We start from the raw sequence: 14,757 nt of genomic DNA, 5'->3' as shown, positions 1-14,757 counted from the left end.
TATGTATATGTCTCTTCATCTGACATTTTCTTGAAAGACTATTTACTGCTTATCTACATATGAGCCTCTAACAAAGTATCCAGAATGTACTGGGTCCTCAAACTTTGGTTGAAATATTGTAACATTAAATTATGTGACTTTTGTTTCTAGGATTGGAATGCCCTAGCCTTCCTATTATAATTCAAGTATCACTGTAGTAAGTAAAATTAGGAGGAAAAGAAAACACATCAGGAAATTCATTTCAAACACTTTTATGTTTTGATATTTTGAATCTACAAGTTAGAATTTATTGGTGTTGCATTTAATATTGAAAACAGCCTTAAAACATACATTTGCATGTTTTTAAAGACTTACAGAGATTTTTGTTTTATGTGAAGGATCCTAATTGAAGTTAATCTTTAAATAAACAAGGTGTGTTTGATTTGCCTTCTTCAGTAAGGTAGTTGTCACGTGGTAAAGAAAAAGGAAAGGAATTTGCCTGGGTTATGTCTTTATTTTTATGTTGCATTAGTGAAAGTACATGAGATATTTGCTTAGCATACATGTGGAATAATGTATAGGTTTGGAGTATGATTTTATGTAAATTAGGTGAAGTAAACAATTTTCTAGTTGAAAATCGGTAGCTCTTTTACACTGTATTGTCCACAGAATGTAAAATTCATGTATACACATATTTTCCCATGTCTTTTTAACTTTGGGCTTCAAATGAAGATTTGGAAAAGAATTTCACTGAGGACCACTTCAATAAGTACATCGGTCTGGGTGATAATAGCATATGGCTTTCTTGTATTTTGGATTTGACCAGAAGCCACATATATCAAATTTTTGATGTATGCATCATTTACTGTAGTGTGTATGTTTCTTGAGTCTTTTTACAGCAAGTACCTATCTGTTATGTTTATAAATACCTATATTTTTAGGGACACAAAGGATATATATTTTTAGGCACAAAGTAGGAATAACCCTCAGTATTAACTAAGAGTTGGCTGTGAATTATTGCAAAGGTCAAGTTGTAATTTTATACTTCATAGATATTGGCTTTCTTCCTCCCAGGAGTATTCCACAGCATTTGTTTTATTGTCCTATGAACATTTGCAGCCTCAAGGAAGGAATGCCTTGATTTTTTGTTATTTCTCTTGCTGTCTAAGGAAAGAAATTCTGATATTCATTCTTTGTCTGGCATGAATAAACTACCTAACGTTAGTTGAGGTTCAGTTCATTGTTAAAACGAGCAGTATCTCAAAAATCTCAAAACCAAAGCAATGTATCTGTAATTAAATGACAACTTTAAATGACTCAGAAGAAAGGCACTGCGTCTGCCTAAAAAATAACCCATACTGGCTGCACTTAAAAGCGACTGAAATGCACATTCATAGCTAATTATAAACAAAAACTAGTTAACACTTTAAATAAAAGGGGAAATAGCAAAAAGATTTAGAGCCTAAACGAGCAGATGAAAGTGTTCTAAGTTGCCTTCCATCTGATATTACTCAAATGCAACTCTGTCTCCAATTACCTGGGAATATGTGGTATTCCCTCATGAAAGCTCAAGATCAGAAAGGGTGTCGGTTCCGTGCCTCTGCTTACTCACAGTCATTTGGAACAAGTTCAGCAGAAATATTTAACATTGCAAAAGAGTCTGGAGCCAGACAAATGACTACAGACGCTAATCACTGGGTCAAAGTAGTAACTTAGTAGGACAGCAACCCCCAGAAAATATTCGTGGAGGCAGAGACTTGGGGGAGGAAGTATTAGTGCTGTTGGACAAGCCATTGCTAAATGCCAAAGTGCTAAACAGAATCGTTAAAATACTGTTTTTAACCAGCTGCCTGTTTAGGGCTGTCGGTCCTCCATGCCAATGGTCTCTTTGGTAGGATTGGACCTGGAAAGGTAATCTTAGGCCCTAGCCCTAAAATAAACAAAAAGAAAGGGAAAAAATAAACCCTAACCAAATAAATAAATAAAGGCTGCCTCCTAAGAGGTTCAGTGTTTCTTTTATTATATGGTTTCAACCACAGGATTCCTCTGGCTCCAATTGCAGACCTCTAGCTCTTGAGATGTGAGAGGCAGAGCAGAGCCGTCATTATGGCAGCTGTAATATTCGGATTAATATTTCAGACCCAGTTTGTCCCTGAAGTGTAGCCTCTCGGAAGGTCTACTTATTTCTACAATTTTAGATTTTAGGTCTATTACAGTAAGGTACTGATGGTATTCTCCTGAGATGGTTTCACAGTACAAACTATGTTTTACTGCACCTTCTCTTAAAGCTACATTCCCCCTCCTTCCCTCTAGTAACAATAAAGTATCATCACTTTATTTCACCATCTTGATCCTCATTTTCTTCACTTCAAACTCTTTCCAATACATTCATCTCAGAACAATTTTCTGGTAGTGGATCTCAAACATCAAGATATGAATAGTTACCCATAGTATAAAAAAGGTATGCTTTAGAGAACTATTGCAAATTTAAAAAAAAATAATTTTATCTGTCAGATTTCATTTTACCCTAAGTTTACAAAAAGCACTGTCTTCTCCCTTACAGCAATTTCACTTATGTGCCTTAAAAAAAATGCAGGAGGCTGAGAAACTGTTAGCCTTTGCTTACACCATGAGCACTGAGAGTTCTCCATCATAGGCCTATGAAAACAATAACACACACAAATTAAGGAGAAATAAAAAGAAAGAAAAAATATTAAATATATTTTAGAGTTATTCATTGATTTTGTAAGAAAGGTCTTTGAGTATACTCTGATATTTCTTGGCCCATGACTTCTTTATGTTGTCTTAAGGAGGCAACCTTATTTACTATATATTATATATTATTATATATAAGCCTCATTCTGTATATGGATTTATCTATAGAAGCATTAAGAGCAGGATATTTTATGCTCCTAAAATGGGAAACTTTTTGCATTTTGAAAGAAACATATACCAGTCCTTTAGTACAGTCATGGTAATGTGGCAAAGAGAGGAAAGTCAGGAAGATTATTACTATTCAACAGGTGTTTATTCATTATTTAATCAGATGACTCAATGAAAAAGAAATTATTACCTTGTTTTAATGATAAAAGTTACTAAATTAAAAGTGATTATCAAAGTTATTAAAATCTGACATACTTGGTGGCCGATCTAGAATTCATACCCAGGTGTGCCTGACTAAATCTCACGTGCTATGAAGAATGGGGACGTTAATCTTAATCGAAGTAGAAAGTTGGAATATTTTATATCTTTTCACTTGTATAGCTGATTTCATATACTTAGTGTAATAAAGTTTATTGATAACAGATTGTAAATGTGTAGGAAACTGCTGCTCAAAGTAATACTGGCTTTCAAAGCTAGTCACAAAGCCATTAGAAACTAAATGAAATTTTTATATTTTTACATAATTATAGCTTTATATAAATTATATATATATATATAATTTATAATTATATATAATTAATTAGATCATGTATAGTTTTTATATTCTGAAAAAATAGATCAGGAAATAAAATTATAAGATGTACATTGTTTATAGAAAATAATCTTATTTCTGTGTCACCTTCAGCTTTAACTTCAAAAGCTACGCCTATAATACAGATGGCATGCAGCCTGTCAGAGTTTTTACTCAAACTGAAAAGCACTGTAAGATTTTGGTCACTGCGTGCAATTAGCTTGGGTGCTCCCTAAATGAACGGCAGAGGTTTTTGTATTTTAGTTCTGAAAGATATCTTAATTGTCACTAACTTAATTATATTTTATTTTAGGTTGGTAGATTTCATCCTCACTAACTAAAGAAACCAAACCCTGCATTTGTCACTCAGTTAACAACATAACTATGTTTAAAAGAACTGTGACAACAAAATGTTGATGGTGTGTTTATACAAGCAGCATGTTGAAAAATGGTATCTCAGTGTTCCCAGAAAACTGAATTGCACCTCGACTTTTCGGGAAGTTTTTATTTCTAAGATGGGCATACAAAGAAAAATCTGTTCAGTTCATTGAATTGTTGACTCTACATCAAGGGTTGAAATGTGTACACTCTAATGTGCCGTCTTTGATCTCTCATTTGACTGTTTATCAAAGCTGATTACAGTTTGAATACACAAATCCTCTTCCTTAGCTTCAAAATCACATAAAAATAATGGATGATAGAGCATTTAAAAGTATTCCCTGCTATTCCAGTTTGATTTTATGATTGTAATATGGCTATCGAGTTTGTGAAGAGGGTCTGTTTTTATGTTAGGTTTCTTTGGTAAGAATCAATCTTCTGCCACATTGGATTAAAGTGTTTTCTTCAGGCAGACTTGTTCATGCAGTGAAGCAAGAGCTGTTTTATACACATCAAAAGGAATCATTATGAGCAAATGAAACTCACTTCATTCCACTCACCACAATTTAGGGGCTTATGCTTTTGAAAAGCGTAAGTATGTGCTTTCTTTATCTGCATGTAACAGTTGAAACAGAATAAAATAGCAACCAACGTATTCAGTTACACATAATTGTGTATTATATCACTTTAAAAATTTCAAGAGCGGGAAGTCCACCATTTTCAAAGAACATTTATGTAGTCCCTGCTAATTATTATTTGAGGTACTATGCTAAACATTTTGTATATGTTAATAGATTAATTTATTTGCCTAAGATTACATAGCTAATTTTAGTGGCAGAATCAGGAATAGAACACAGATCTTTGGCATCGCATTCTAGTGTGTTTTAAGTTTCATAAATCATTTACTTGATTCTCCTAAAATAGTCCAGAAATTGTTTTCCAATCTCAGTCTTAATCTCTGTATTTTTACAAAAGAAAAGTTAAAAAAAAAAGAAAAATACACAGGAGGACAGTTGGAAGATGAAACTTCCTGAAAATGGTGCATATCGTGTGCTTTTCTGTTTTCCCCTCAACAAACTTCACGTGGTTCTAGAATTGCTTCTGGAAGCAAACCATTTTTATGCTAGGCAGCCCAGAGCATACTTTATAAGACAATGTGTTCATGTTGGAGTCTTTTCAAAGTAAAATCATAGAACATTTATTCCATTTTTTAATATGGCTAATGATTGACCTGTAAGTTCATGTAAACAATCTAAAATACAAAAAGGGCAAGGGGGGAAAAACCCTCTGCTGCCAGCTGAAATGATCCCTGTGAAATTCTGACAATTCTGGCAAAGAGTGGAAGCATGACACTTGATTATGGCTTTTCAGATACTATACAGAACTTCGAGCAAGCACTGTCTTGAGGTTGTAAAACATTAACCAGCCCAAGCTGGACTATTGTGTTTTAAATAGTGAGAGAGACACTTTGACAATTCCCAAGTGACCATGATTTTGATTTCATGCACCGTTCCAATTTTTTTATCATCAATTTGCCTTGCTCCACTTTGTCTTCTAATTTCTCCAAATGGCCACAAGTGTGACCCAAAGGAGAACAGTTATAAAAAGACAACTTCTTCTTTCACGAGTTCCAAGTTTTTTAAATTGACTTTTAGACTTTTTGTCCTGGAGCTCAGTGATTTTCAAACTGTATGTCACAGACCATCAGTGAAGCATGAAATGAATTTAGTGGGTCCGAACAACTACATTTTGAAATCTAATAGACTAGACTAAAAATATTAGATGGCATTGCATGAGAGAAGAGTATTTTTGAAAATATGTGTCAAACATATATGTCTAGAGTAATACAGAAATTCCTAGAATGCTTACTGGTCCAAAAATGTGAATGTCACTGCCATATGTATTTTATGTGATGAGTACTAATGTTATTTTAAGTAATTTGAAAATAATGATATAATCTCTTTCCCAAATTTGATCTTTGGATTTTTGTTCGCTACCATTCTTTGTTTTTATACAGAAAGATAGCAAATAAATGGGTACACTATCACCTCCCTACTTTTAATTAGTAGAAAATGTGAGTGTTTTATCGAAGAAATGATCTCCAGGTCTGTTCAATCGCCATCTGGTATGGACAGCACTAGCAAAGAAGGTCACATACCGTATCTGTTCGGTTTTTCACTTGGTTTTGTACCTTTGCTTGAGAGAATTATTTTAACTGATTATTGGCATTTACATCTCCTTGACATTCAGTGTAAATATGGAATTTTGTAGTTAGTGTTTTGTTTTCTCAGGCTAATGTGACTGATTTAAAGAATTTGCTTAAAAAATGGAATAACTTAGAATCTAAAAATTTTAATTGGTCATGTAATATATTTTAGGTTTGTCAATAAAAGACTAACTTGATGAAAATTAAATATAATTATTTTATATATCTACTCACAGGTTTAAAATAAACTTCTGGTTGTAGTACATTAGAATTAATAATGTGGTAAAACTATTTCATATTATTTGGCTCATATTTTGCTTGAGATAGTATAACCTATTTTATCATTTATCTCACTTATTTTTCTTTTCTTTCATTTTCAGCTAAAATTGACCAAGAGGCAGAGGAGAACTCACTGACAGAGACTCATAAGTGGTGAGAAATTGATCCAATAACAAAGTGAACAAATAATATAATATCTGTTCTCAGAATAGGCTTATAAAATATCTAGTGTGTTTCACCTCAAGGAACTAGTCATTAGCTCAATTTTATTTTCAAGCGTAAAAGAAAAATAATATAATGCTGTGATTCCACATTAAAGTTCTTAATTTTATTTCTGTGACTCTGGATGATGTATAAATCCGTTAAATACCAGTTATGGCAAGTAGCTTCGCATCTCTCTTTTGAATAAGACTTAGAACTGTGGAAATACAAGCAAAAGGAAGGCAGCAGGAAAAAAGGGCTGTTTCAAGAAAAAAAGGTGAAGGGTTTAATTATAGGAAACTATTGAATTTCCACATTTAAAAGTAGAATCCAGGTAGGAAGCCATGAGCTTCTTCCCTGGTGTATGTTTACTTCCAGAATGGAGACTTACAATCATGGGAGAGCATAGAAAAGCATCTCGGAAATCTCCCTGCTTCCTGACTCAATTTTCTCCTCTTCTCCTTTCTATCTGTATTAATTAGTGTTCTCCAGAAAATAGAACCACAGAGTGTATGTGTGTGTACATACATATATAAATATAAATGTAAATATATGGAGATTGATTATAAGGAATTGGCTCACAGCAGGCCAGAAATTCTGGAAGGAGTTGATGTTACAATCCTGAGTCTGAAGGACAGAATTCATTCCCACTCAGGGAGCTGGTCTTTTTTTTTTTAAGGCCCTCAACAGATTGAAGGAGGTCCATCCACGTTATGGAAGGCAATCTGCTTATCTCAGTGTCTACTGATTTAAATGTTAATCACACCTAAAAAATACCCTCACAACAACATCTAGGCTGGCACTTAACCCAAAACTGGTTACCATAGCCTGGCTGTGTTGACACATTGAATTAACCTTATCTCTCTCTAAAGAAATCTGATAAGCCTTGAGGGAAATTTTTGATTTTAAAGAAGTTCTTTGCCATCACTTTATTAGGCAAGATCCTCTGTAGTCTATGAACAGATATCACATATTTTCATGGTCATTGGTTTAATATAAAATATTCTGCTAGGCAAATTGGTAAACAGAATTAACCAGTTTCTATGGAAAGCAAAACTGAGCTCAAGACTTTCAATAGTAAACAACAGAAATTTCAACAGCTGCATGTAAGCAACAGTTAGTTGCATGAAAGAAATACTGGCTAATGACAAAATTGTCAGTGAAAAAAGCCATCTTTTATAATTAAACAATGAATTCTGAATTCAAAAATCAAAATCAGAATAATGGCTCTTATGAGACATTCCTCAAGGAAAGGAGTCTCTGCATCATTTTTGTAGCAGTATTATATAACCTGGGCAAAAAGTTAGCAGTAATTCTATGCAGGAACCTGGCCTGATGGCCTTTTAAGTCTGAATCCTGCTCCTCATGTGTGATAGCTATGCAATTTTGGGCCAGTACCATAACCCCAGGATAGCAGTACCTACTTTGTAGGTGAGGCTTAAAGTGAGATGATCTTTGCCAGATGCTTAGTACTTAGTAAGTAACCAGTCGATGTTAAGTGCTTTGTTATTTTCACATTATTGTCAGAAATCAGAGATTATAAAATGTTTAGTGGTAGAAGTAGAAACAAGAGTCAAATTTCAGACTCAGGCCATATATTTATTTGTTCATTTCTGTTCCTCACTGTCTCCACTGAATCTGGTATTGGGCAGTAGGGCATGGTAATGAAGCATAGATTTCAGTGCCAAGTCTGTAAATCTGTGCCTGGTCCATTCTGCTGGCACTGTGGCTCCTAGGATTTACCATAACTTTTGAATCTTGTGTCGTTATCTGTGAAATAAGAGGAACAATACTCACATTATAAGTGGGTAGAGATCAGCTCACAATAATTAAGTTAAATGAGTTAAGTATATATAGAACACCTACCTCATAGAGGTTTTTCAGATCCCCATCTCTCTTATTTACCAAAATACTTGAGCTTGGGAGACTGTCTTCCAGAATGAACTCTCGTCCCAACACAGCCAACCACCACTTAACTGGAGAAAAGTCATTTAACATTTCTAGACAACATTCTAAGGGTATCCAGCCAATGGAGAATCATTTATTCAAGAAATCTTGGTAAGAGTGGGAGTCTGGCATTTGAGCCACACCCCATTCTTTCCCATTCTCTTATGGAAACTACTCCAGAAGCTATAATCCAGACATGTGCCCCTCCCAAGTTCCCAGGCTAAGGCTGTCTTTATACCCTGGTCAGCAGACTGCCAGCATCCCTCATGCCTCCAGCTGTCGCTTACTGCAGTTCTTGCTATACCAGCCACATAGAGAAGACAGGAGACCCTTCGTCACCCCGTCCCTCTTGTAGGGTGTACATTCTGCCCCAGGTGTGGCAGATCAAGAATACTGTGCTCCACAGTGGAATATTATTCAGCCATAAGAAGAAAACAAATCCTACCATTTGCAACAACATGGATGGAGCTAGAGTGTATTATGCTCAGTGAAATAAGCCAGGCGGAGAAAGACAAGTACCAAATGATTTCACTCATATGTGGAGTATAAGAACAAAGAAAAACTGAAGGAACAAAACAGCAGAATCACAGAACCCAAGAATGGACTAACAGTTACCAAAGGGAAAGGGACTGGGGAGGATGGATGGGAAGGGAGGGATAAGGGTGGGGAAAAAGAAAGGAGGCCTTACGATTAGCATGTATAATGTGGGGGGGTCATGGGGAGGGCTGTACAACACAGAGAAGACAAGTAGTGATTCTACAGCATCTTACTATGCTGATGGACAGTGACTGTAATGGGGTTTGTGGGGGGGACTTGGTGAAGGGGGAACCCTAGTAAACATAATGTTCTTCATGTAATTGTAGATTAATGATAACAACAAAAAAAGAATACTGCTCCAAAGCTGTCACCCCAGCTAACTAGGGGTGAGGGCCTCACTGGGAAAGGCAAGCCAAGAATACTGGGGGCACCCACTGCAGCTCCTGCTTGTGGGACAAGTGGACTCTGTTGTACCTCCAGCTTTGCCCTGTCTGTAGGGACACAGAGATCCTGCCCAGAGGTCTGCATTTCTGTGTGAGGGGACTGACTTTATTTGGAACAGAGGAGCATTCCATGCCTAAAGACTTTGTCAGAACCAATGGCAGTCTTGGTGGAGATCGGTTAAGAGGGAGAGTTAGCAGAGAGAATCTGGGAAGGAGACAGCAAAGAAGGATGCTTCTGGGCACAAAGTCCGCCCTGGGGGTTGGGAAGGCTATGCAAAGCTGGCCTCACTCAGGAGCAGTCATACTGGGGTGAGGAGCAGACTCAGAAACATCCCCTGAGCTGTGTGTACAGATCCATCAACACATGATGGAAGCCTCCCCGGTACCAGGGTTTTTGGCACAGCCTTCTGCCCACTGCTGACTGAACAACAAGCTTTTCTGACCCAGGGGCAGCTCCTAGGAAGCCAGACTTAAAAGTGACAGTGTGCATACACCACGCAGTCTGGGGACTGTGCCTTCTGTCTCACAACCACAGAACCGCTGCAGCAGCACCAGTTGAGTGCACTGCTTCTGGGACCAGGCTTGTGAGCAGGCAGAGACATACCTTTGTGACGTGCTGAGGCCTTTCACCCTGCCAGGCTGGCTGGCTCTTCTCTGGCAGCTGAGAAAATGGCAGATTTGGCCACAATCCTGGGATCTCAGTTCGACTTCCCACTCTGAGACTTGGCCATTTTATAAACCACCTCACTTCCATCCATCAGCAGATCACCAAGTGCTCTCTGTACCTATGTGAACTTTGTGCAATCTGAAGCTCTGGGCTTTTATAGAATTCCTCTTTGTGCCTGAATTGGCCCAGTATCCCTCTTATTGCCACTACCACCCCCCAAAAAATTGAAAATAATATGTACTGTCACTCAAATATTTGAGTCTCCTCTGCAAGGCCCTGAGAGGAAAGTTGGACATATGCATTTGGACATATATCTTCTCAGTCTTCCATCTCTCCTTCTTCTTTACTTTATTATAAGTTATTATTATGTTCTAGGTATCATATTAAACCAGCTGACATCCATTTTGGAGATGAGATGCCATCTAAGCAAAGTGATTCTCTTTGTTCTGCAGGTTTGAGTACTAGCAGAGCTGACCTTCCTCATTTTTCCCACCTTCCCTCAGCCCTTTAATCTTGAGGCAGGACACACACAGGGAAGTTCAAGTTGTATGAATATGCTAACAACATCCTCATCAAAGGAATTTTCTTGTAAGGATCTGTTTTTATCTCAGTGATATGATTGCAATTCAAGTCATTTTAGTTTTACATATTACATCCTATCCCCAGAGATCCAGGGATAAATTGGTGATAAATGCATGTGCTTTAATTTTTAGAACGAGTTGAGAGTCACTGATGGGTAATCATGATAACTGAGTTGGGCTGTAAATATTTATAAATATTTCTGTATCAAAAAAAGAAGTTTCACAAAGGTTTTGAGGCCAGTTAGCATTGCAGATGCTAATCCAAGTTCCACTGAAAGGAGGCAGATGAGTGGGGTGGATGGGGCCCTGACAGCTACATCCCAGAATTACAGCTGGAAAAACACTTGAATTACCTGGGACTCAGCTTCCTCGTTTGTAAAAAGCCCCTCCCCTCATCCTTCCTTCTGTCTTTGGGGGTTGTAGGACTGCAACATCTTTTTTGTGCATTACGTGGTTTCCTCAAAAGTAGCTAATAAGAGGCCTTACTAGAAAAACCTAGTTATGTGAGAATGTTTGCAACCTACACAAACTCAAGTCATTAGCTTGCTTTGAAAGGATACATATATTCATTTGTCTTTATATTTTAGTACTTAAAGAAAAGGCCTTAGTCGATTTAAAATGGGTAAGTGACCTTTATCAAACACTAACTAGCATTCTTTTCTGTAGTGGGATATTATGTGTTTATGAGTTCATTTTATGATTCCCTAGCTAAATAAAAATATTCAAAAGAAAACAGTGATTAGTATCTTTTTAAAGCAAATCAGATCTTTTTTCATATTCTATTCATTAGCGTGATGATTTTATGGGCTAATTTTGTCTGTTTATTCAAGAATTTTTGCTGTTAATCTGAGAAGTGGGACTGTGAGGAACTCTTTCACATCAACAAAAATGTATAGTTTTTGGATAAATAGTTGGGCTGAACTCTCCAATTATCCCAGAAAGTAAGACAACTGGGTGATAACTCTTGAACCATATATAGACCCACATACAAAGCGGGAATATATTCTCATCTTCAGATGATTTCACTGGGCAAGCCAAACTAGCATATTGTATTACAAGACAGATTTCAGCAGAATCTTGTTAAGGTTGGCTGCATCCGCACTGTATGTGTTTATTTCAGCTTCTGCTTTTATTTTATTTTTAATTAGCATACAAGACTTTCTTTAATTGTGGAAAAATGTCACCAGACCAAATATGATTGTTTTTATTTTCCCACAGAATTACTCAGTGTCTGTGTCACCTCATAGGCAGAGAATGTAGAAAGTCTGGATTTGTCTAATAAATGGCCATTCCTTTATATCTAAATCAGAAAAATAATGAGACTAGGAGTTAGAAAACTGACTTCTGATACTTGAAGTCCTTATTTATAAATTGTGGCTAACTTCATATTATTCTTAGAATTTCTTCATCTGTTTCTTTTCTTAAAATCCACAAGTAAAAGCCCTATTTTTTGGTGAAACTGACTTTTGAAATAGAAAAAAAAGCACAGATTTTTAGCAACAGTTTGTCTCAGCTGTTATTTCCTTAGGTGTCACTAGATTTAATCCTGGCATCCATAAAGCAGTTAGAAACGACTAAAAGTAACTTTTGAATTACATTGCAACTATTACTGTAAATAAATTACCTTTGTCAGTTACCTTACCTAATATCCTAGATAAAGGAAATCAGTCTGAGAAAGATAAGTAACTTGATACCCCTTCTGTGCATAATGAAAAATGAAGAAATTTGTCCCACTTCCCCATTTTAAAAGGGCTGTCATTTTTCTAGGAAGTTTGTGACTTTTCCTACATATGAAAACATTTGTTTCAAAGATGTTTTTATTTTTCAGCAGGGCACATATGCTACTGAATGTTTTACATGAAACTTTTTAAAAGTGTTTCAGGACAGACGTCTTTTTCTTTTCTAAAGGAACTAAAGATAACTAAAAGATTAGGATATAACTTATCTTCTAATCCTAAAACAATAGCTTCTTAAACAGAGAACCAATTATCACAATCACACTTACAGAATTAATAAATAATCTGTTTTGTTTTGGTATTATCATGTGATGAAGGTTTGACTATATAGTTTTAAAATATATTTAATGTACCTCAATGCCATTTTTTAAAAACTCTTAAAGAGACTACATGAGAATATGTTAATTATCTGCTCCACCCCCACACCCCATTTAACTTAAATAATAGCAAAGGCAATTGGAAACAACCAGTAATAAAAGGCAAAAAGCAGTACTGGAAGAAAGCACATTTGTGGAAGAATCTTAAATCACACATTTAAAAAAATAAATACTATTTCTGCATGTAATATCGCTTTGAGTGGTATTTTACCAAAGCCAAGATTGCATAACAAATGAGTTGAAATGGAAATTAATCTTTCATGCAAAATAAAGACAAAATAAAGGAAAGAAGAAAAGGAATGTTAGTTCCAATCGTTTCATATAGTATGTAACTGTTCATTTGTCACGGGAGAGAAAACATTAAATCAGTCCTGAAATGATGCACACATACTTTATCATGTTTAGTGACTTTTAGAGTGTCAGTTTGTAAAGTGTTTATCCAAGGAATGGACTTCTGGCACATGGATAAAATGAAAAGTGAAATGTTTAGTTCATAATAGGCATATTTTCCAGAATCTTTCTGAGTAACTATCCAGAGATGAATAGAAAGACTGCAGGTCTGTGTTTATCTGGCTTATGCTGGCAGACCAGGCAGGCTCCAGCCTGGTATTAAAACTGAAGTGACATGGAATGTCTCTGCAAAACCCCCAAACAATTACATCATTCCCTTAACAATATTGATAAAGTAAAACAAAGTTGGAGTTTGTTATTTTCCAATTGGATTTCTTAGTTAACTGCTCCCAATCCTGCCTGAAGATTTACTCTTTGGGGGCTTGCAGGAGGGAGGCTCCCTAGGACCAGTGGCTGAAACTTGCACATATCACACTCTTTCACTTTCAGGCCATGTAGTAAGTTTAGATACAGAAATTTTCTTTGTGCAAAGGAATTTTCTTCTGTAGTTGCATTTTTTTTTAAATCAAAGATGTAACTATTTATTTTAAAAGTTGTCAGTTTAATAACAGCTTTTAAGGGATGAAAATAATCCATTGCCACTTAAGCAGTTTGATTGTACTCTGGTTTCAAAAATATTAAAGTTTTCTTAAAAAAGTACTCTTAGCCTAGCAAATAAGGTAATTTTCAAAGGAAATAAGAGAAATTGTATTTAGATACATACAGTGACCTAACAAACATTCAAATATTCAACATGGCCATCATCAATGATATATAAATAACATTTAAATTTTCATAAAATCCATTGACTTCCAAAGGTATGAGACCCTCTGCAGATTTGCCGGCCTTTATCAGTTATAAAAAATATTCAGAGGTGGTGGTCTGTCCTGAAACTTTTTGTTAGCTTTTGTGTGTTCTGCATAGAATCTCCTTTTGCTTCAGAGAGTTTGGTATGTTTCCTTTTCATTTTGGTTAGTAATTAAAAAGGGAAAAACAGTTCAAAGGATTTCTGCCCTTTTACACAGTTTTGTCTTAAAAGTGGACACTTTCTCCTGTTGTATGGAGTTGAAAAGTCTTCCCTATTCTAATATTCAAAAACATGTTTGAGCTTAGTATAGACTTGTAGAGTGTTTACAGAAGCTAAGTTTCCAATTTGATAGAGGTTAGAACTCTTAAAAGTTTCATCCTCTACAACCAAGAAGAAACGTAATGAAACCACCACATTTTTATTGGGGATTCTGATTGCTATGTTCTTATAAGGGGGTGGGCCAGGTGCAAGAAGAGAAGATATGATATTTTGCCCACTGTTTTGTATGCTAGAAAATAGAAAGTAGAGATGGTTAGAGTTAATAATTTAGAACATGTATTTAACCATAGTAGCATGATTCAAATCTGTTAAGATGGTCTGGCTTCAGAAACTGTGCTTCCAGCACAGATGTTCTAGGAAAACCACTTGAATAAAAGTAGTCTAAGATCGCTTTCAGAGGAAGGAAAAGTTTTTCTGGGTAGAATGAAACTAAGAGAAAATGAAACAATCATAGCGACTTTATCTATATATGCACATTTCATGGGCAAATTAGGA

At 35.8% G+C, this 14,757-nt stretch overlaps 1 protein-coding gene across 2 annotated transcripts in view; it reads left to right on the top strand.

Moving 5' to 3' along the window:
• FMN2 (formin 2) overlaps positions 1–14,757 on the top strand; it is a 321,858-nt gene that overhangs the window by 245,235 nt on the left and 61,866 nt on the right. For both annotated transcript variants that reach the window (XM_073216758.1, XM_073216759.1), the window contains exon 15: positions 6,398–6,449. In XM_073216758.1, coding sequence (XP_073072859.1) covers positions 6,398–6,449 — 52 coding nt within the window. The remainder of the gene's footprint in view (positions 1–6,397; positions 6,450–14,757) is intronic.

This window comes from Manis javanica, chromosome 11 (genome assembly GCF_040802235.1).
Source record: "Manis javanica isolate MJ-LG chromosome 11, MJ_LKY, whole genome shotgun sequence".
NCBI classification, from domain to species: Eukaryota; Metazoa; Chordata; class Mammalia; order Pholidota; family Manidae; genus Manis; species Manis javanica.
The sequence above is the reverse complement of the archived record's forward strand: the minus strand, read 5'-3'. Positions and strand labels throughout refer to the sequence as shown.